General features: G+C 37.5%; 1 protein-coding gene across 4 annotated transcripts; it reads right to left on the bottom strand.

Annotated features, from left to right (window-relative positions):
- Positions 1–1606: 1606 nt before the first annotated feature.
- On the bottom strand, positions 1607–20777 carry e2f6 (E2F transcription factor 6). Of its 4 annotated transcripts, none has more exons than XM_079832092.1 (10): positions 20512–20777; positions 20259–20355; positions 19339–19663; positions 11231–11388; positions 11081–11142; positions 10760–10961; positions 10434–10589; positions 10224–10338; positions 6317–6491; positions 1607–2413 (listed from the first exon to the last, which is right to left on the bottom strand). In XM_079832092.1, exons 1-10 carry the CDS (start codon positions 20705–20707, stop codon positions 1965–1967), a joined length of 1935 nt encoding a protein of 644 aa, XP_079688218.1. In that variant the 5' UTR covers positions 20708–20777; the 3' UTR covers positions 1607–1964. The 4 variants fall into 4 exon arrangements, with proteins under 4 accessions (XP_079688218.1, XP_079688221.1, XP_079688219.1 ...); XM_079832095.1 differs by having other exon boundaries at positions 1607–1926; XM_079832094.1 differs by lacking the exon at positions 1607–2413 and adding an exon at positions 2998–3698.
- Between the last annotated feature and the right edge of the window lie 918 nt (positions 20778–21695).

Below are 21695 nucleotides of genomic sequence, written 5' to 3'. Positions count from 1 at the left end.
AAGCGTGATTCATCACTCCAGAGAACACGTCTCCACTGCTGTAGAGTCCAGTGGCGGTGTGCTTTATATCCCTGCATCCGACGCTTTGCATTACACTTGGTGATGTAAGGCTTGGATGCAGCTGCTCGGCCATGGAAACCCATTCTATGAAGGTCTCTACGCACTGTTCTTGAGCTAATCTGAAGGCCACACGAAGATTGAAAGTTGGCAACTTCTGTGCACTGTGCACCTCAGCATGCGCTGACCCTGCTCTGTGATTTGACGTGGTCCACCACTTCGTGGTTGAGTTGCTGTTGTTCACAATTGCTTCCACTTTGTTATAATACCACTAACAGATGACCGTGTAATATTTAGTAGTGAGGAAATTTCACAAATTGCCACGCACAGGTGGCAACCATAGACTGTAAAAAAATATGGACGTAGTGTCCGTGACGTCACCCATAGGATTCTGATGAGCCGTTCTGAAGCGCAAAGTAGGGACGAGCCATCTTGGCAGCGCATCACTCCCGGATAACAGAAAATGGGCAAAAAGGCGGGATGTGGGCGGAGCTTAAGTGACGCGATGACTAACAGACAGCAGATAAATGGCTATCCACCTGTCACTCGAAATTGCCACGCCCTTAATTATGCAGAATTTTAAGGCTTTATATAATGTAAACGAATGAGTTATAAAAAAATGCACCCCCCTCACAGTTGTAATGAAGGGCAAAATGAGCCGTATAGACCAAAAGCACAATTTGTACCAGGCTGTAAACATGTTTTATTCTGCTCTAAAGTTGGCCATTTTAATATGGGGCTCAATGAGATTCTGCTCCCTTCTGGATCCTGTCCCTAGCGGCCAGTCGATGAATTGCAGTTTGAGGCACTTCCGTATTGGCTTCAAGAGATCACAGTACCACATTTGAATTCACTGAGCTCCTGAGAGCCACCCATTCTTTCACTAATGTTTGTAGAAGCAGTCTGAATGCCTAGGTGCTTGGTTTTATACACCTGAATTCAATGATTTGGAGGGGTGTCCCAATATTTTTGGCAATATATATATATATATATATATATATATATATATATATATATATATATATATATATATATATATATATATATAATTATTATTATATTAAATAACTGACAAAAATGTCAAAGTAGTGGCTTTGAAAAATTCACTGTAAATGTTAGACATTTTAGTAGTTACACTACCATTGAAACCGCTTTCTATTTTCATACATTTTTAAATTTAATGTATTCCTGCAATGGCAAAGCTGAATTTTCAGCATCATTACTCCAGTTTTCAGTTGTCACATGATCCTTCAAAAAAAAAAAAAAAAAAAAATGTGTATATGCTAATCTGCAGCCTAAGACATAATAATTCTTATTATTATAAACAATTTATTAGCTTTTTAATATTTTGTGGAAATTGTGATGCATTTTTTCCATGATTCATTAATGAACAAAGTTCAAAAGAACTGCTTTTTTTTATGTATAAATAATTTGCACCATTATAAAGGTCTGTCACATGATCAATTTAATGTGTCCTTGAAAAATGTCAAAAAAAATCCTTGACCTCAAACTTTTACAAACCACTCTTTCTCTATAAACAAGGAAAGGGTCCAAGGTCCATCAGAGATTTTATTATTTTACAGAATTATCAGATGGTCCAAGAAACAATTTACCATTTTCAAAAGAAAACCTCCAAGTCTCCTCATAATGCTTATAGAAAAAAAATACTTTCAAATGTTCAAAATACTTATCCATATATTTACAAAGCAAAAGTCTTCACAATAGACGTCTTAAACCCCAGGAGAGTGAATATATGCACAGTGGTCTCTCCAAAAAGGCCAACAAAGTCTGTTATAATGGGGTAGAAGCAAAGGCTCTTCTTTTTCGGTCCTTATGCACTCTGTACAGCTGCTACAGTACTTGAAACATCTGTAAAAAAAAAAATTAGAAAAAATATTTTCAGTCAATTAGTCTGCAGCCTGATTCAATGCAATAGCAACTGCTGCAGGTTCAGGAACTGAACAATGTTCCAAAAGGTCCACAGATGCAGGATCTTCATCCACTGGACTGGAAACCTCTCCCTTCTGCAGTGGTTCTGAAGCGGAGTAGTTGTTCCACTGGAATAAGGTGGGTACAGCATCTTTCTTCAGCATACGCCGCCCTTTAGGAGTCGATGGCTCTTTAACATCATCGCTCCTGAAATGGCGACTGCAGACCCTTGTATGGGAAGTGAAGCTAAGATCCTTGCGCCGAATGTTGTGTATCCACTTTTTCCGCCTTTCTTCATCCACCGGGAAAGTGTGAAAGCTCAGCACAGAGTTGAACTTTGAGGAAGCCGAACACAATGGTACACAACAATGTTCGGCCACATGACTGTCTTCCCGCCGTTGATATTTAAACTTTCTGGATGCCTTTACTACAATGAGATATATATATGTATATATATTAGTGCTGTCAATTGATAAAAAAAATAAATAATAATTATTATAATTCGCACATTTCTTCTGTAATTAATCATGATTAAAGCTGCTGTCCGTAACTTTTTTTGTGTTCAAGATTTACAAAAATTCACATAAACCCATTATAATAAATGTCAATTTACCTGCCCTTCAATATATCAGGGCTATTTTTTTTCTATTGGCCCAGTCCGACCGGTTCAGATTTTTACTTGGCCTGTCAAAATGCACAAAAAGTTATTGTTTTCATCGTTTTTTGACCCATGTAACCTTGTAAAAAGATGTTTAGGTAGTCTACAGGTAGAATATATGCAGACAATTATCAAACGTTATTCAGTCAAGAGCAGTGATTGCTTTTCTCTGTCTTTTGTTCTTTGATTAACATTAATGACTGCCATCACAGCAGCAGGTTTAATAGGCTGCTGCTGTCACTTTAAGACCTGATGCACATGACGTGGATCTGATGCGTTTTTCACAGCTCTTGACGTACATTTAAGACTTAAAGGATTAGTTCAAAATGAAAATTTCCTGATAATTTACTCACCCACATGCCATCCAAGATGTTCATGTCTGTTTTTCTTCAGTGGAAAACTTTCTTTTGAGGAAAACATTTCAATATTTCTCCACACAAATGTACTTCAATGGCAACCAAAATGTTGAAGGTCCAATTCAATGCAGTTTCAAAGGGCTTCAGAGGCTCTGCACGATCCCAGACGAGGAATAGGGTCTTATCTAGCGAAACCAGTCATTTTCTTACATTTATATACTTTTTAACCTAAATTGCTCATCTTGCGCTCCAGTGATTACGTAATCACGTCAGAAAGGTCACACTAGACGTAGGCAGAAGTACCGCCCCCCGTTTACAAAGCGCTCGTACGAAGACTAATACAAACATCCTTTAGCAAAAAAAGGATGATGTTGGACGATTTTCAAGTTGAAGATGGAGTTTTGTTTGTATTAGTCTTCGCACATTCGCTTAGGGCGGTACTACTTTCACCTACGTATAGCGTGACCTTTCCGACGTGATTGCGCAATCCGTGGCACGTTGCAGAGTAGCGCAAGATGAGCAATTTAGGTTAAAAAGTATATAAATGTTTATATTTTTCTTGAAAATGGCCGATGGTTACGCTAGATAAGACCCTATTCCTCATCTGGGTAGAGCCTCTGAAGCCCTTTGAAGCCCTTTGAAACTGATTGATTGTCCATTGTGTGGAGAAAAATCCTGGAATGTTTTCCTCTTTTTGACTAAAGAAAGAAAGACATGAACATCTTGGATGAGATGGGGGTGAGTAAATTATCAGGAAATTTTCATTTTAAAGTGAAATAATCCTTTAATTTCACTGAGCTTGCGAGGATACTCAACAAAACGTGCATTTTGGTATAATTTTGTGTGTTTTTGTCCAAGTGCTGTCTTAAGCAATTTCTGTGCGTACGAGTCGTGTGTGTGTGTAACACAGACAGAAGATTCACAGATGTGTGCCAGTACTGCACTGCCTTCTCTTGTCTTATTGCACGTGAATGGTTTAAAAGAATTTGTGTGAATAAGAGCATGATCATATAATGTAACTCTAGCCAAAGGATGACGGAAAAAAAACAGGTACTGCCTTAATTGCGTTAAATATTTTTAACACGTTAAACTGAAAAAAATAATCGCTTGCGGTAACGTGTTAATTTTGACAGCACTAATATATATATGCATGATATATCTTTGCAATACTATATACAAACTATATATACTGCAATAATGAATTCCATATTGCAGTCTATTGCATAATGCAGGTCTCAAATGTCAATCTTTATAAAAAATAAAAACAAATCTAACCTTAAATTATGTACTCTGCAAATATTGTGTAATATATTTATGTTTATAGACTGGACTTATAAAATCTAATAAAATGAGATACAGACAATTTTATTCATTAACATCTACATTAGCGCTCAAAAGTTTAGGGTTGTAATCAGTGTTGGGGGTAACGCATTACAAGTAAGTTGAGTTACGTAATAATATTACTTTTTCAAGTAACTAGTAAAGTAACGCATTACTTTTCAAATTTACAACAAAATATCTGAGTTACTTTTTCAAAAAAGTAACGCAAGTTACTTTTTCACATTTATTTGACTGACAGCTCTCCTGCCCCCATGTTGTGAAAAATAAGTGGAAAGGCGTTGTGTGTAAACATGATGGTTATTGTAGTTCTAGACTAACTCGCACAATAAAGATTCTGTACTCCTCAAAATGAATAAAATCAGTCAAATGCAAAATCAGAGTACTCAGACCTCAAATATATAAATGTTAAATAGAACAAATATTTTTATGCATTTAATCTACCTTTATTGACCAATGTCGTGCTGCTGACCTTTGATGATTCAGTTAAGCCATGAGCAAAAATTACTAGATTTTTTGTTTTTATTGGTAAAACGTTTTTCTCCTGCGTCCTATTCTTCCATTATCCAGAATGGCAGCACATTTATACCTCAGCCTGAGGCCTATTATTTCAATTTTGGTATGAAGAGGTCTTTACATTAGCACAAAAAAGGATTTTTTTTGCTATTAAAAAACAAAACTATAAAGCAAGCCCAGCCCAGGTGAGAAAAAGTAATGCAAAAGTAACGCAAAAGTAACGTAACGCATTACTTTTCTTAAAAAGTAACTAAGTAACTACTTAGTTACTTTTTAAGGGAGTAACGCAATATTGTAATGCATTACTTTTCAAAGTAACTTTCCCCAACACTGGTTGTAATATTGTCTAATAAGTCTCTTAAGCTAATAACCAAGCTGATCAAAAATACAGTAAAAACAGTAATATTGTGAAATGTCACTATAATTTAAAACAACTGTTTTCTATTTATTATATTTCAAAATATAATTTAGTTCTGTGATGGCAAAGCTGAATTTTCAGTCTTCAGTGTAACATGACCCTTCAGAAATCATTCTTATATTTTGATTTACTGCTCAAGAAACATTTCTTATGAATATCAATGTTGAAAAAAATATTAATATATCTTTATATTTTTGACAGTGGTGGGCTGTCAGGGCCAATCAAACTTTTTTTTCCATAATTAAGTTAAATTAATGTGTGTTTGAAGTAACGTGTCTAAATTCAATTTCAGTACGTTACAATTATATTTCCAGAAAGAATGTGGTTATTTTTTGTGAGGCTGAGCTGTATTTTCCATATGTCATCATCTAAACGCATCACAGCTCCGTGGACCAGCAATAGGAGTATAGCTAGCATTCCGTTGAAGCTGCCATTTTCCATTTGATCATAACTTTGACTGATGTGTGTCATCCGCCAATCAAATGTTGATGTGTAGTGATAGAACGCCCCAGTAATGTGTCAGCGCTACCCCCTGCTGATGTCATCAGCCGTTTGGCTTTTGGCGGGTTGTGAGCGATCTAAGAGAAATAAACTATGGCCGCTGCGGATGATGGGCTGCGTTCTAATGAGCTTTGTGTGCATTGTGATGTCAAGCCGGTAGCTGACAAGCGGTGTTTCTTTTGACATTCTTGTTGGTCTGTGTTTTTGTTTGTTTGTTTAAGAGTATTTGTGCCAGTGTATGTATCGGCATATGTGGTGTTGTAATGGTGGCGGAGTGGGGTGTGTTGATTGTTAGTAAAGGCCCTGACTGAAACCCCACGGTACGCTACTGATTTGTGAGGAAACACCGATTTCTCTGAAGAACAGCATTAATTTGACATTATAAATGCCTTTACTATCACATAATCTATTTACTGCATCCTTGCTGAATAAAGTATTAATTTCTTGTTTTTTTTTTTTTATCTTACTGACCCCAAACTTTTGAACGGTAGTGTAAGCGATCAAAAGGCATCTGAGTGTGCAAAAAAAGGCCATACAGCTAACCTGATATAAGTGGTTTTGTGTGTATCCGGCTCTCCTCTAGTGTTAGAAAGTAGGCTGGTTTGACAAGCTGCGATTTTGTGTTAGCTGGATCCACAGCATCACTCTGGCCCTCAGTCTCACAGGTGAGTATATGGATGGGGCCCCGAGTGCCCTTCAAGTGGATCTGGATAGATTCCTAGAGCAGGACATAAACATAAGTTCATATAATTACCTCTAGTTATCAGATGAGTGTCCTTAAATCATTATTCAAATTAGGGGTGGTCAATATGACCAAAATCTTATTTTACAATACAAGCATATTATATGTGTATATGTGTGTGCATCTATATATTATTATTCGCTTATATATTATATATATATTTACAGTGAAGAAAATAAGTATTTGAACACCCAGCTATTTTGCAAGTTCTCCCACTTAGAAATCATGGAGGGGTCTGAAATTGTCATCGTAGGTGCATGTTCACTGTGAGAGACATAATCTAAAAAAATTTTTTTCCAGAAATCACAATGTAGGATTTTTTTAACTATTTATTTGTATGATACAGCTGCAAATAAGTATTTGAACACCTGCGAAAATCAATGTTAATATTTGGTACAGTAGCCTTTGTTTGCAATTACAGAGGTCAAACGTTTCCTGTAGTTTTTCACCAGGTTTGCACACACTGCAGGAGGGATTTTGGCCCACTCCTCCACACAGATCTTCTCTAGATCAGTCAGGTTTCTGGCCTGTCGCTGAGAAACACAGAGTTTGAGCTCCCTCCAAAGATTCTCTATTGGGTTTAGGTCTGGAGACTGGCTAGTCCACGCCAGAACCTTGATATGCTTCTTACAGAGCCACTCCTTGGTTCGACCCATCTTCAATGCTCTAACTGAGTGAAGGAGGTTGTTCCCCAAAATCTCACAATACATGGCCCCGGTCACCCTCTCCTTAATACGGTGCAGTCGCCCTGTCCCATGTACAGAAAAACACCCCCAAAGCATGATGCTACCACCCCCATGCTTCACAGTAGGGATGGTGTTCTTGGGATGGTACTCATCATTCTTCTTCCTCCAAACACGTTTAGTGGAATTATGACCAAAAAGTTCTATTTTGGTCTCATCTGACCACATGACTTTCTCCCATGACTCCTCTGGATCATCCAAATGGTCATTGGCATTGGCAACTTAAGACGGGCCTGGGGCCTCATTTATAAAACTTTGCATAGCATTTGCGTCAGAATTAGTGTACGGATGAAACACAGGACGTGCGTACGCACAGAAATATTCAGATTTATAAAACGGTGCGCACGCACATCCTACGCAGTTTTCCATTAATAAATCACAATCAACTCTAAATGTAGCGCAGCTTTTGCGGCTTCATGTCACGCCCATAGTTGCCCATAAATAGTCTGTAAAACGCCCTCAAGTTAATATTCATCGATTGTGAAATCATGGCAAACACAGAGAGGAAATAAAAAAAACTTAACTTCACTCAATGAGAAGTAGAAGTTATTGTTGGCAAGGTGGAAAAGAGGAGAAAAATGTTGTTTTGGAGGGCACAGTGTGGGCATTACTAATGCCAAAAAGGCACTTGAGTGGCAAAAGGTTGCAGACGCCGTAAATGCTGTAGCCTCACAACCTCGGACCGTGGCCGAAATAAAAAAGAAATGGTCGGACATCAAAGTCGAGGCAAAAAAGCGTCTAGCGCTCCATCGCCAGAGTGTCTTCTTGCTGTCTGAAGATGCGTTCACTCCGAATCCTTCCATTTGCCACATCTTCTAAGAGCGCAAGATCAGCCATTGTGTGTCATTACGCATTGTGATGGGGCATTTTATTTCCATCCATTTAATTGAATCTGACAAGCTACAGATGTCAGTTATCATCTACGTGGAAATGGGAAATAATTCAGTGCAAATGTAATGTCTTGCAGCTTTCTGAATGGTTGAGACATACGTCATACGTTAGTTTTATTTTTGATAAAATAAAGGCATATGCATAAATACCATGATTCCGTAGCTGATGAAGAAATTTTACTATGAAAACAACTTTCCCTAGTGGACAATGAATACATCCATCCATCCATCTAATTGCATCTATATCTGCTACGCCAGACGGACACATTGACGAGAATATCAGTTTTGTACATTAGCTATTTCGTTCTGTTTACCATATTTATGAGGATGAATTGCATAACATGCCAATATTATTGCAGAACATATTTCACTTTTCTTTTTGCAAATATGTGTTAATTTGCATTTCTGTTAATTTTCGTTTGATTTTGTTTGTTTTACACTGCAGATCGATCAAACGGGTGTTTGTGTAGGCTGTTAATTGTAAGACTTGCTTTGTGAAGTCTTCATGTTATTTATGAGAGGCATAGCCATTTCTTTTACACAACGGTCTGCAGTTTCACACACTTTCACGTGTTTCTTCCATCTGCCGACGGTGTCGCCATTTCTCATTTCACCCGTTTTTGTGCGTACGCCTGGGTCAGAGCTTGCGTGAAGGACCGCACATTTTCCCGTCAAGTTTGCTTTTTATAAATACCAATTATTGCGTAGAGAGCGGCGTACGCCTTCTTTTGTGCGTACGCAACGTTTATAAATGAGGCCCCTGGACATGTGCTGGTTTAAGCAGGGGAACCTTCCGTGCCATGCATGATTTCAAACCATGACGTCTTAAGTGTATTACCAACAGTAATCTTGGAAACGGTGGTCCCAGCTCTTTTCAGGTCATTAACCAGCTCCTCCCGTGTAGTTCTGGGCTGATTTCTCACCTTTCTTAGGATCATTGAAACCCTACGAGGTGAGATCTTGCATGGAGCCCCAGTCCGAGGGAGATTGACAGTCATGTTTAGCTTCTTCCATTTTCTAATGATTGCTCCAACAGTGGACCTTTTTTCACCAAGCTGCATGGCAATTTCCCCGTAGCCCTTTCCAGCCTTGTGGAGGTGTACAATTTTGTCTCTAGTGTCTTTGGACAGCTCTTTGGTCTTGGCCATGTTAGAAGTTGGATTCTTACTGATTGCATGGGGTGGACAGGTGTCTTTATGCAGCTAACCACCTCAAACAGGTGCATCTAATTTAGGATAATAAATGGAGTGGAGGTGGACATTTTAAAGGCAGACTAACAGGTCTTTGAGGGTCAGAATTCTAGCTGATAGACAGGTGTTCAAATACTTATATGCAGCTGTATCATACAAATAAATAGTTAAAAAATCATACATTGTGATTTCTGGATTATTTTTTTTTAGATTATGTCTCCCACAGCGGACATGCCTCTACGATGACAATTTCAGACCCCTCCATGATTTCTAAGTGGGAGAACTTGCAAAATAGCAGGGTGTTCAAATACTTATTTTCCTCACTGTAAATAAATAAAATATATATATATATATATATATATGTCCGATCCATGGACGCCCCAGTTGAGTCCATGCCTTGACAGGTCAGGGCTGCTATGTTACATTATGTTATAATGGCAGCTCTTATCATTTGGGTGGCGACCTCTAACAAAATTTAGTCGCACCAGCAGGAAAAAAAGGTCGCAAAATGTGACCATTTGGTCGCAGTCTGGAGCCCTGTATTATATATTATATATATATATATATATATATATATATTATATTATATTATATTATATTATATTATATTATATTATATATATATATATATAATATATATATATAATATATATATATAATATATATATATATAATATATATATATAATATATATATATATATATATATATATATATATATATATATATATATATATATATATATATATATATATATATATATATATATATATATATATATATATATATATATATATATATATATATATATATATAAAAAATACAGTGTATATATATATAACATTTTGTTAAGATTCCTAAAAGGCTCAAAGCCTTTCAAGCTTACTTCAGTGGGAGTGGGCACCTCTAGCTTCGTCTCTTCAGGGGCCCTGATGGCTATTATAGTCTGGTCCTTAAAAACGTCGATCTTACAGATGTCCTCGTATGTCACATAAGCTGAGGTACAACTGCAGTTAAGATCAAAACAACTGAAAGAAGTACTATAAGGATTTTTAGACATATAATATCACAGATTGCCAGAAATATGAGAGGATATTCAGCATTGTCTTTGAGGTCGGTCAGAGCAAAGAGCTGTTGGGCGCAGTCTTTGATGAGCCAGTCAAGGGCCTCCTCAGTTGACTTCAGATTAAGTAGGTCAGCTTTTGTCTTGGGGCTCCACTGGTTCCCAAAACTGCTGCCTGCTGCTGGACCCCTTGGACGTAGAGACAGATGTGTGAATCGTTTTCTGATGGATTAAGACGATCAAACCTCTAGACTTGGTTTTAACTAAAGCATTTCATCAGACAGATTTTGTTTGTGTAAACTACAAAGCCTTGTTTATCTAATCCCAAAATGTGGAAATAATGTTCAGCCTAAACTTACATCCACTGGATCTTGTTTTTGGATGTCTTTTTGATTAACTGGATACCAGTTAGCACATTGGTGATGTCATACACCCGCCTCTTTCGTGTGCCCAGTTTTCGTGTAACCTCATTGAGATCAAGGACTCCATTCGGAGCTGTGTAAAGTAGCTGCATGAAGCGTTTGGTCAGTCGTCCAAGTGCGACATCAGAGCGATTCTGGACTGGAATGAAAAATGGGATTATTCAGGAAAGCTTTTTTTTTTTTTTACTTTAGTCAAACTATATTCAAATTCTGTGCAGCATCAGAAAGTGAATCAATTAAAAACATATCAGAACATACCTTGTCCTTTGGATACATGTTTTGCTTGATTCATGTTGTAAATGTTGGGATTGCTAATTAAACTGAAAGAAAGCGCATGATATAATGAATGGGCAAAATAATTGATACTGTTCCAGTCCTTTTTGTAGTAGTTATTTAATGTAGTCTTACCTTCCAGTGAGACACTGTCCTTGGGGTTTAATATTCATGCTAAGTGTACCATCACATGCACGACTGTGGTCATCATCATCATCATTATCTTCCTCCTCCTCCTCCTCATCATCCTCAAAATCTTCATCATAAAAATCATCATCTGCAGCAACTCCACTCTTTTAAAACAAAATTAGGAAAACGTATTACTCAAATTACTCAATTTATTACTAAATTAATCCCAACATTATTCCAGCTAAGTGAGCATATGCATTTTACTCTATAACTCCGCGGCAAGCAGCAGCATGCATTTAATTTCTTTTTCTTTATTTATGTTTTAACATTTTTTTTTTAATCATTTTTTTACAGAATGTAACCCGTGGAAGCTCAGATTATTATGAATAATAAAAGTTAATAAACCCAACTAAAAGCTTTAAACAAAGAAATACAGTTCATTTTTTAAATTATAATTCAGTTTGGGATAAAGAGAGATAATCCACAATTTTAACTTTGTTTCCCTTAATGTAACAACACTTTGTAATGTTCAGGATGAGCCGTTCACAAATATGATGATCACAAACATATTTATGTGTATTGTGAGCATGATTTATGAGAGAGCATCTTAAAGGTCCCATGACGTGGATTTTTAAAATTATTTTTATAATGTTTCCTGAGGTGTACTTATATTGTTAGTATGATTTTTAATCCTAAAATGTCATTTAGAAATACAAGGCATCTTTCTATCCTGATTTAAGGCCTCTGGCTTGAATGCTCTGTTTTGCTCTGAGACTTCAGTCAGTGTAAACGCCCACTGTTGTGATTGGCTGACATCTTTGCATTTGAAATGCGTATTACATATGGAACCCCTCTCGAATACTATGTTTTTTACTATTACAGCTGTCGAGATTAACGAATCGTGAAAGTGTTGTTTATAGCATTATTTTTAGATCTTTATTTTTAGATTGCGTGAATGCAGTGATCTTGTCATTGCAACATTATTTCTCTCACAAAATGCTTTCACCACAACTAACAGCAAACACGACATCGATATGAATACAGTAAGAACTTCGTTGTGCAGCATAACAGCGTCATTCATTATAACGGAAGTTTGGGCAAGTGTGCTGATATACTCGTGTTGTGTGATTGACAGCTTCAGCCATTATAAAGAGAGTGTTCTTTGATCGCTCTCTGTAGTCTAATCACAATGTAAATTGTGTACAATGTAAAATGCTACTAAGAGAAACAATGTGAAGTTGATCGTTTAGTCACTGGCTTGATTCACTGATGCATAAACAATATTAAACGATTTAGAAAGAAAGTCTGTGTGAACTTGAATAATTAGCTAGACATCAGAAATCACTGATCACAGATCAGGCATTACTCACTGTTACATTTGTGGCGGTGATGTCGAATCCATATCATAAAAGTCTGTTTGTAAAGCTTGTGCTGACATTGCGACTGAATTAAATGTAAAAAATAAACTGAATACATTTTCTCCAAATTCTCTGGGTGGGCAAAGCAGAGAAAGGGGAGGTAACCTTTCCCCGTATGACGACATATAGGGAAGAATTCCAGATTGGCCCATCTGAGCTTTCATTTTCTCAAAGGCAGAGCAGGATACCCAGGGCTTGGCTTACACCTATCACAGTTTCTAGCCACTGGGGGACCAGGCTAGGGGAACACACATTAATGTTAAAGTCCCTGTAAAATCAAAACTAAACATGTGTTCTGAGTTTCTCACACCAGGCTCGGTGGCTCCAGTGCGTCAACAACAGTTATGATAGTGTAAGGGGAGGGGCCATATGCTCAGTGGCTCCAGTGCGTCATCGAGCCACCGTTTTAGCCCCGCCCAGAAAATCCTGAACACAGCAACGGTGGAAAACTGTTTAACGGTCTGACGCCGGCTTCACACCGCACGCGTTAGCAGGGCGTAAGCAGCGCAGGAGCGGAGCGTATGGAGTGCGGGAGCCGCGCGCACCCTTTATGCTTTCACACTGGCAGCGTTTGTCGCGCGCAGCTGAACTGCAGCTTGTATTTTGCAAATACAGACGAATATCGTCCATTGTCACCTTTCCCGGTGTTCTACCCCGACCCCTGTCTGTCTCGTGCTTTGATTTATGATGGGCAGCATGCTTCCTCCATGTCTAAAATAAATATATATATTACATTTAATTTAATTTAATACATTTAATTTTTTTATATATATTTTATATATATATATTTATTTTATATATACATGTAGTTTACATGATAAAAGTTACCTTTAAAGTTAAGATAAGCCTCTAGTTTTAATCATTTAAACGGACCTTTCAAGTTTGGGCATAAACTTCGGGCAGTGTTGTGTTTTCATGTATTTTATACATTTTTTCACAGCGCTGGATGTCATGGTGATCGTGAAACACACGGGAAACTTCACTACATGATTTCATGGTGAAATTTGTTATTTTCCATGTTAATCAGGTCAGTTTTGATCAAGAACAATCCACTGTGGCTTTAATTCAGCGTGAGCAGCGCGGCAAAAATAGACTCGGCGCCGAAACGATCGCGGCACTGCTGCTTCTGCTCTTCTCCTGCTCCGCGCTGCCTCTGCGTGCGGTGTGAATGCTCTAATCTGTTAACATGGGCGCCGGAAAAAAACACGCGCTGCTTACGCCCTGCTATCGCGTGCAGTGTGAAACCGGCGTGACTTCAGAATTCAGTACTACATAGTTCACAGTCTTTGTAATGTGTTTCAGCAATACATTTCTAATGTGTTCAGAAACAAATCTCAGAATTGCCTTTACAGGGACTTTAAAAAAAATCTCAAAGTGAAATGTCCATGTCATGGGACCTTTAATACATAAAAAATTGACCATTTACTTATTATATGGCCAAATGTGTTAGTTGTGTAGTAGTTAGTAGTATGACATGTTTTAAGCAGCTTTGGCCAATAGATCATCTTTCAGAGAAGGAAACTGTATATGTATTATGAATGGTGTAAATAGTTAAAGGGATAGTTAACCCAAAAATTAGCCTGACGTCATACTCAGATTCTAGCTAGAATATGAGTCTAGTACTGCTCCATTGGGCTATGTTTATGAGGCGTGTTTCAACTGAACCAGGAAAGAAAATGCCTCTGCACTCAATTGGATAGACCTACAACCACGATCATCATTTTTGAGAGAAATAGTAAAGGTGATTGCATATACAAACAAGTTCTCCGTTTAGGATTAGAACGAATCAGGTTATCCTTCCTAGGTGTATATGACATTCTTCTTTCAGTCGAATACAATCAGAGTTATATAAAAAAAACTCCTGGATCCTCCAAGCTTATTAATGGCAGTGAATGGCTATTTCTGTTTTGAAGTCCATAAAAGTGCATCTATCCATCATAAAAGTGCCCCGTCATAGGATTTTATCATACGAAGTAGGACACTCCAGTGAGATTATGACCAAGTTGTTTTGCTCTATCCTCTGCGCTTCCACGTTCTTCACCAGAACTTACGCTACGCCTGCATTAGGGCTGAACGATATATCGTTATCGTATCTATATCTAGATATGAACTTTCAAGATATTACTATCGAAAGAAGCAATGATATAGACGATATAGATTTCCCCTCTCCGCGCTCGCCCTGCATACAACTCTGGCAGTCACAACAAACATCAGTTTTACGAGTGCCCTTGAATGCACCGCTAAAGCCAGCGTGCACACACTACCAGGGACGTGGGAACTATATTGTGAGAGGGGGGGCAATGTTTCCAGTGTGACGCGTCATTGCTTGTCACGTGACACACCACAGCAGCAACAGCGCTGAATGAATGATGATCTGCTTTTATGTCATTTTTTCCTTTTTTATTCAGAATATTCACAAATGTGTTAGCTATGGCATGAACTATCTGATATTCTGATTGTCAAATTCATGCAAGTGGAAGTATATTGTTGTTTAAACACCTTTATAACGATCGCGTTAGTTGAGTTGTATGCGGGATGGGCGCCGACGTGTTAGTTTGTGCCGCAGACACAGTTCAGAGAATCGGATCTGTTGAATTTACAACCTCTATGTTTACAACACGTGAATTCATCCACTTCTCCCAAAATACTTAAAAGTAAGTGGCTTGTGAACTGGGAATAGAATAGAGTAAACATTGAAGTTACTTACGCAATGTGAATCTGATATAAATAAAACGTGTCGAATTATAATGGAAAGGATTATTATTACCTCTTCCATAGACCAGTGTGTATTTTACAAACTCTAAATGTATTGATTTCAACATTTGAATTTAGCAGTTGATCATGTGATGCACTTGATCCAGGGCTCCAGGCTAACTTTTTTCACTAGGAGCACAGTGGCCCCCAACTGAAAATTTTAGGGGCACAACCCGAAATTTTAGGGGCGCACACCGTAAATCAACATGCTAACCAAATCTACTAATTTCCACTGTATTACTAATAGGGATCGGTATCGTTAAGGTTTTAATGGTATTACTACTCTTACCCATACTGCTTATCGATCCGGTACTTTAACAGTATTCTTACCGGTTCTTTTTATTATACTTTATTTTATTTTTTTTTATAAAAAAAAAAAAACATAATTAAGAACACAATTAACATGGCTTTATAATCTGAAAAATAAAATATCTATAGCAAAAGAAACCGCAAAGTTTGAACAAAAATATAAAACATCTATTTGTAAATGGACCAGTGTGCAGGCATTCGGAAGGTCTGCTAACATTAATATTACAGTAAAGAACAAACCCACAAAGAAATCTAATAAAGTAATGAAATGTAAAATAACACTGCATAGTTTTCACTGTATAAACTGATAGATTAATGCTTATAAAAGCTAAAGTTATTAATTCAAGAGATGCGAATATTTTCTCTTTGCCTCTTGTTTGATTCGAATGAATGGCTCAATCGTCAGCAGGTTTATTAGACGCTGCCCCTTTAAGACCGATCGAATGTAGAACTAATAATATCATATTCTCCTATTTCTCCAAACTATTTACGCCCATTTAAGATATAAACTGTTAAAATAACTACTCTCCAATCCGGTCATTTTGACACCGGCTATTTGTTGTTTATTTGATGGTTTAGACGCACACACGAAGCCTAAAATATAAAGTGCAAGTCGGTCCATTTCGCAGCACACACATAAGCCGCCTTGAAGTTGGAAACAGCGTCTCTTGCGCGGATTATTGTGCATTTATTAGCTCTTTATTATCAAACACATCCCGCAGTTTAGCAACAGTAGAGACTGCAGTTTACAACAATCACTGAATCTGACGTTTAGTTTAGGTTTAAGGAGAAATGACAGCGCAAGGCTGTGAAGGGAATGAGCTCGACGGATTCCTATAGCCGTATAGGAATAGTTTTACCTCATACCATCTTTTTATAATTCTTGGAAGCCAAAATCGAAAATAAAATTAGATTAATATCACAGCACAACCCTAAAGTTTAGGCAGACTAAACTTTTGTTTAGTTCTCGTCACTCATTAAAGCTGACTGTGGTGTTGTGTTCGCTGTAGCTCCACGTGAGAGAGCTCGCCCGCTTTCTCTCTTCTGCATTGCGAATGGCAAAAATGCATCACGGACAAATGGTTTAATATTATCTCATATAGAAACGGCTGGCAAAGATAGAATTTGCCAGACATAACGTCTATCAATTATAATTAGTAAGTGTATTTTCTTAATTTCTCCAGTACCGACAGCTGGCAAATTTACTGGTCACACATGTGCGACTGGATGTAAAATTCAGTCGCACGCTCTCAAATTTTAGTCGCAAAATGCGACCATTTAGTCGCACTCTGGAGCCCTGTGATCAGTGCTTAATTTGTAAAGTGGGAGGTCCCGGAGCGCAGAGGGGGGGTGGATCCGGCGACTCAAAACGCAGGTTGGAGGTAACGGAACAAAACATTTTTTACACTGCCTATAGCAGTGCTTCTCAATCTTTTTTCAATAACGTACCCCCTATCATTTTTTTTCTCAGCCAAGTTATTCAAAATCATTTGAGATAGAAATAAAAGTTATGACTATAGTGATATGCCCAGTCAGAATTATTAGATTTATTAAACAAATTAAAAACATTTGCAATAATAAACAATATCACTACCGATAACGAGCATCATATATAAATAAAATATAGGCCTATATTTTAAATATATATATATATATATATATATATATATATATATATATATATATATATATATATATATATATATGTATATGTATTCGGGTGACATTAATTTTTTTATCACTTTCATTAAATTTTGCTTTGTAGAAAAAGCCTTTCTTTGAAACGAATTTCGTTTTGTATAAATTGTATATTAATTTTAGTAAATGTTGCATTAACTAATTGCTTGTATTTAATAAATAAAAAGCAAATATAACAGACAATATAATAACCGTGAAATGGAGGCACCGGTGCGCCGCGTTCAGTTGCATTGCGCGTGAACTGCAGCGCATCTAATCATAAATAAATTAAACTCAGCATAGGCCTATGCATACATTAGCCATTAAATATATTTGTTGCATTGGATGGTATCCTTTCTACAACAGACCAGGGATTTCTCGCGGCTCGCATCAGAAGAGCATTGCGTCAATAGACCGCAAAACAAACAAGGCCGCCTATGTAGCCTATTCAAGGCAATTTTTATTTTTATTTCAGAACATGCACTGCACGGGTGCGAAATGTAAAAAAATACACTGCATGAATTGTTTTCACAAGCAGTTATTTTTCGGAATATTAAATTAACCAAGAAAAAAAAAGTAGAATATAGTATAGTATATATAGAATATATATATATATATATATATATATATATATATATATATATATATATATATATATATATATATATATATATATATATATATATATATATTACTACATTTCATATAAAACTATATAGTAGGCTATTTTAATGATGCACAAATAATCAACACAAACACATCAGGTCGTTATCCTATTTATCCAGAACGGCCCATACAGCATCGATAGTGCCCTCGATCGGCCTCGATTCTGCTTCTTTCTCTACACCTCGTGTCCAGTGCATTTTTCTAACATCGATCTCAAGGCTCGACAACAAGCGCGAATAGCATGTGTCACTTTAAGTGCTTCACCTTTCGTCGTCCCTCTCCCCTCCCCTTCAAACAAAAAAATGTATGGAACTTTCATAGGGAATAAATACGAACACAACCAATAACATTGAACACTACACAAATAGTATTTTTTTTTTTTTTAAGACGATTAATTTGAATAGTGACATTTGAGGTGCCGGATTCAATAAAAAAGGTTCCGGATCCAACATCGGAGGTGCCGGAACATGTTCCGGCGTGTTCCGGCTCAAATTAAGCCCTGCCTGTGATCATACGCTCCAGGGACCAGCCTAGACTGATTACACCTGTGTGATCGTACGTGCGAAAGGCTTAAAAACAATACATTTTCTGACACAAATTTTTGAAATGTAGGCTTAAATCAAACACATTTGAATTCAGATTCTGGTTTTCACCGAACACGTAGTCATATCGTATTGTATCGATATCGAGATATCTGGCATGAAAATCGAGATATGAAATTTTGTCCATATCGTTCAGCCCTAGCCTGCATCCTACGTCATATGCTGGAACGCCAGTCTCTCGTGTACGGGTGTACGACACTTAGCGGAAGTTAGAGATTATAGTTTGTAAAGTTTTAAATATGGATATTTTTCTTACACAAACCCATCGCTTCACTTCAGAAGGCCTTTTTTTTTAAACTCTCCGGGGCCATGTGGATTACTTTTATGATGAGGATAGATGCACTTTTAAGAACTTCAAAACAGAAACAGTCATTCACTGCTTTATTAAGTTTGAAGAGCCAGATTTTTTTTTTATATAACTCTGATTGTATTTGTCTGAAAGAAGAATGTCATATACAACTAGGAAGGATGACCTGAGAGTGAGTAAATCATTTTTCATTTTTGGGTGAACTATCCCTTTAACTCTTGGCCATAAATGTTACCATTAAAATGAATTAAATTAGTTAAATGCTCTAATATTTAAACTAAATCACTTATATTCTGAAGTCAAGCTATATGTCAAAAATGCTGAATGACTCTCTTATAAATAAATAGCTGGTTGTCAGAAGATGCATTGCACCCTTCTCACCTCCTCAACTTGGTCCGGGTGCTCGTCCTGCTCATCACTCGAGCTCCACCCAGAGACCGGTCCTTCTAATGGGGGCATGATAGGAATCGCGTCGGGACTGATGCCGGTCGGCGTGATGTGATGGCTCAGGAAATGATCCTCGCATATCTGATGATGATCTGTGATTTCGCGCTCAGTCTCCCGTAAAGCGGCCAGCCACACTTTCACTCGGGCCTTGTCTTTGGGGAACCTGAAAAATCTCTTGCGCAGACGGCTCGAGGGTTCTCCCGGTCTGAGATCACTGTGGTTTATGCATCCTTGGACCGCACACTTCACCATCGTCGCACTGTCAGATTATATCGCTACATTCAATCAGATCAACGTGCAATGTTTACACACATCACGACAGGAAAAGCAAACGCGATGTCACGTGATCACGTTTGACAAATCAAATAATTTGTTTTCTGCTTCAGGTTCTCCCTCTATTGGCTAATTGCACCTGGTGACATCTAGTGGAATGGAGAAGTAATATGGCCTATACACGGATTTCCTGTTTACATTACAGGGTGCGTGCGCATCCTAGAGGCAGAAAGCCAGATCGCTGAGCTGGTCCGCTACTGCAACAACCTTAAGTATTGAAGCTTTCCTTATTGTTTGTATATAACTGCTGACTCAATAAAACGTGATTTTAGTTGGATCTGTTTGTCTGTCTTTAATTTTGCAGTGTTGCTGTGATACATGTATGAATGATCATGTTAGGCTAGTAATGTACTAGCCGCATCTACTGGACAGCGCGAATTTGTTTTTATTTACGTTAAGCTTGTTTACGTTACTTTACGACCTGCCACATTTCATGACTGCACATATATACACAAATGAGGTCAAAATATTTAAAATATTGAATAGTAAAAATTACAAATAAATAATAAAAACAGACAGACCGTGCCAACTTTCCAGTAACGTTACCGTCTCTGGTGCTGCTATGAGGGAATATGGAGGGTACAAAGTCTGGACTATCACAGTCAAATGATGGCTCCCCTAATAGAAAAAAACATGACAGATTAACAATAATTACTTTCTTAATGTTTTATATTAACATTTACTCAATGACAGAGTGAGACAGAAATCCAAACCAGTTAGCACCTAACGTTACGTAGATAGATAATTAAGATAGCTATAGAAAAAAACACTTACCAGTTATGAAGTGTGCACTGCAGACAGTCTCGCCTCCTTTCGGACCATCCGAATCCCAATCTGCCCTTCTTATAGCTTGAAGCCATAACCTCCGCCGGTTTTTGGCAAACGCATGCTTCCCCCTAGGTATGTTAAACATCAGGCACCCAGCACTGGCTCTGTTGGTACAATTAACCACGCAGCAACTCCTTGGCATTTTGACTTACAGACACGCCGCTACCAACCTGCAACACGAGAGGTCTCTTCTTTCTGCCTCTCGGGTGCGTGCGCAAGCAGTGATGACGTCGCCGAGAAATCCATGTATTGTACACTGTAGTTACATTCTTTTGTCAGCATTTATTTATTTTACTCTTTTACAAAATGTAAGTAGCTGTTCGGTTATTTGATATAGGTATGTGCTAGTTTTTATATATATGTGCATTCAGTGTAGGGTGACCATATTTTGAAAAAAAAAAAAACAGGACACTGGGCCCGGCAATGAGATACTCAAATGATACTCGAAGTTTACTCACAGATTCCTTATTAATTTCAATACATTTAAAGTATGCGCCCTCTGTATGGATAGCAAATTGTTATATTAGGGCCAGGACAGGACAGGACTTGAAAACAGGACATGTCCTGGGAAAACAGGACGTTTGGTCACCCTATATATGTGCTGATTCATAAAAGAATTTAACTGAATCGGTTCTTTCCAATCGTCTTTTGCAACCGACATGCGCAGTTGAACCTGTGTGACGTAGGGTGATAATTCTCCTATTGATTATATAGTTTTATCAACGTTTGTTTTAATAAATAATAATTGTATTATTTAAAAACATAAACTTTTCAGCCTAAAGAGGTACATATCGGTAGCATTAAATGCAACTGATTCAATTATTATAATATACTTCTATATCAGTGCATTAAACACATAAATAATAGTAGAAAAAGAAAATAGATTTTATATTTGAACGTTTTGCAGCATGTAAGATCGCCGGAAAATGGGGGACCAGATGATGAATCGTTTATGAACCGTTCATTAAAATAATAATTAAAAGGAACTGTTCGAAAGTTTAGCGGTCGGACTACGGGGTCCCTAAAGGGACATTGTGAAAGGGAAAAATATGAGATAGGGGGGGGAAATTATTATTCAATGCTTTTGCGATCTCTCGCAAATGTTTTGTCTTCCCCCGAGAAACGTTGCA

This window comes from Gobio gobio (assembly GCF_949357685.1).
Source record: "Gobio gobio genome assembly, chromosome: 12".
NCBI classification, from domain to species: domain Eukaryota; kingdom Metazoa; phylum Chordata; class Actinopteri; order Cypriniformes; family Gobionidae; genus Gobio; species Gobio gobio.
Note: the sequence above shows the minus strand (reverse complement) of the source record. Positions and strands in the feature narration are given on the sequence as shown.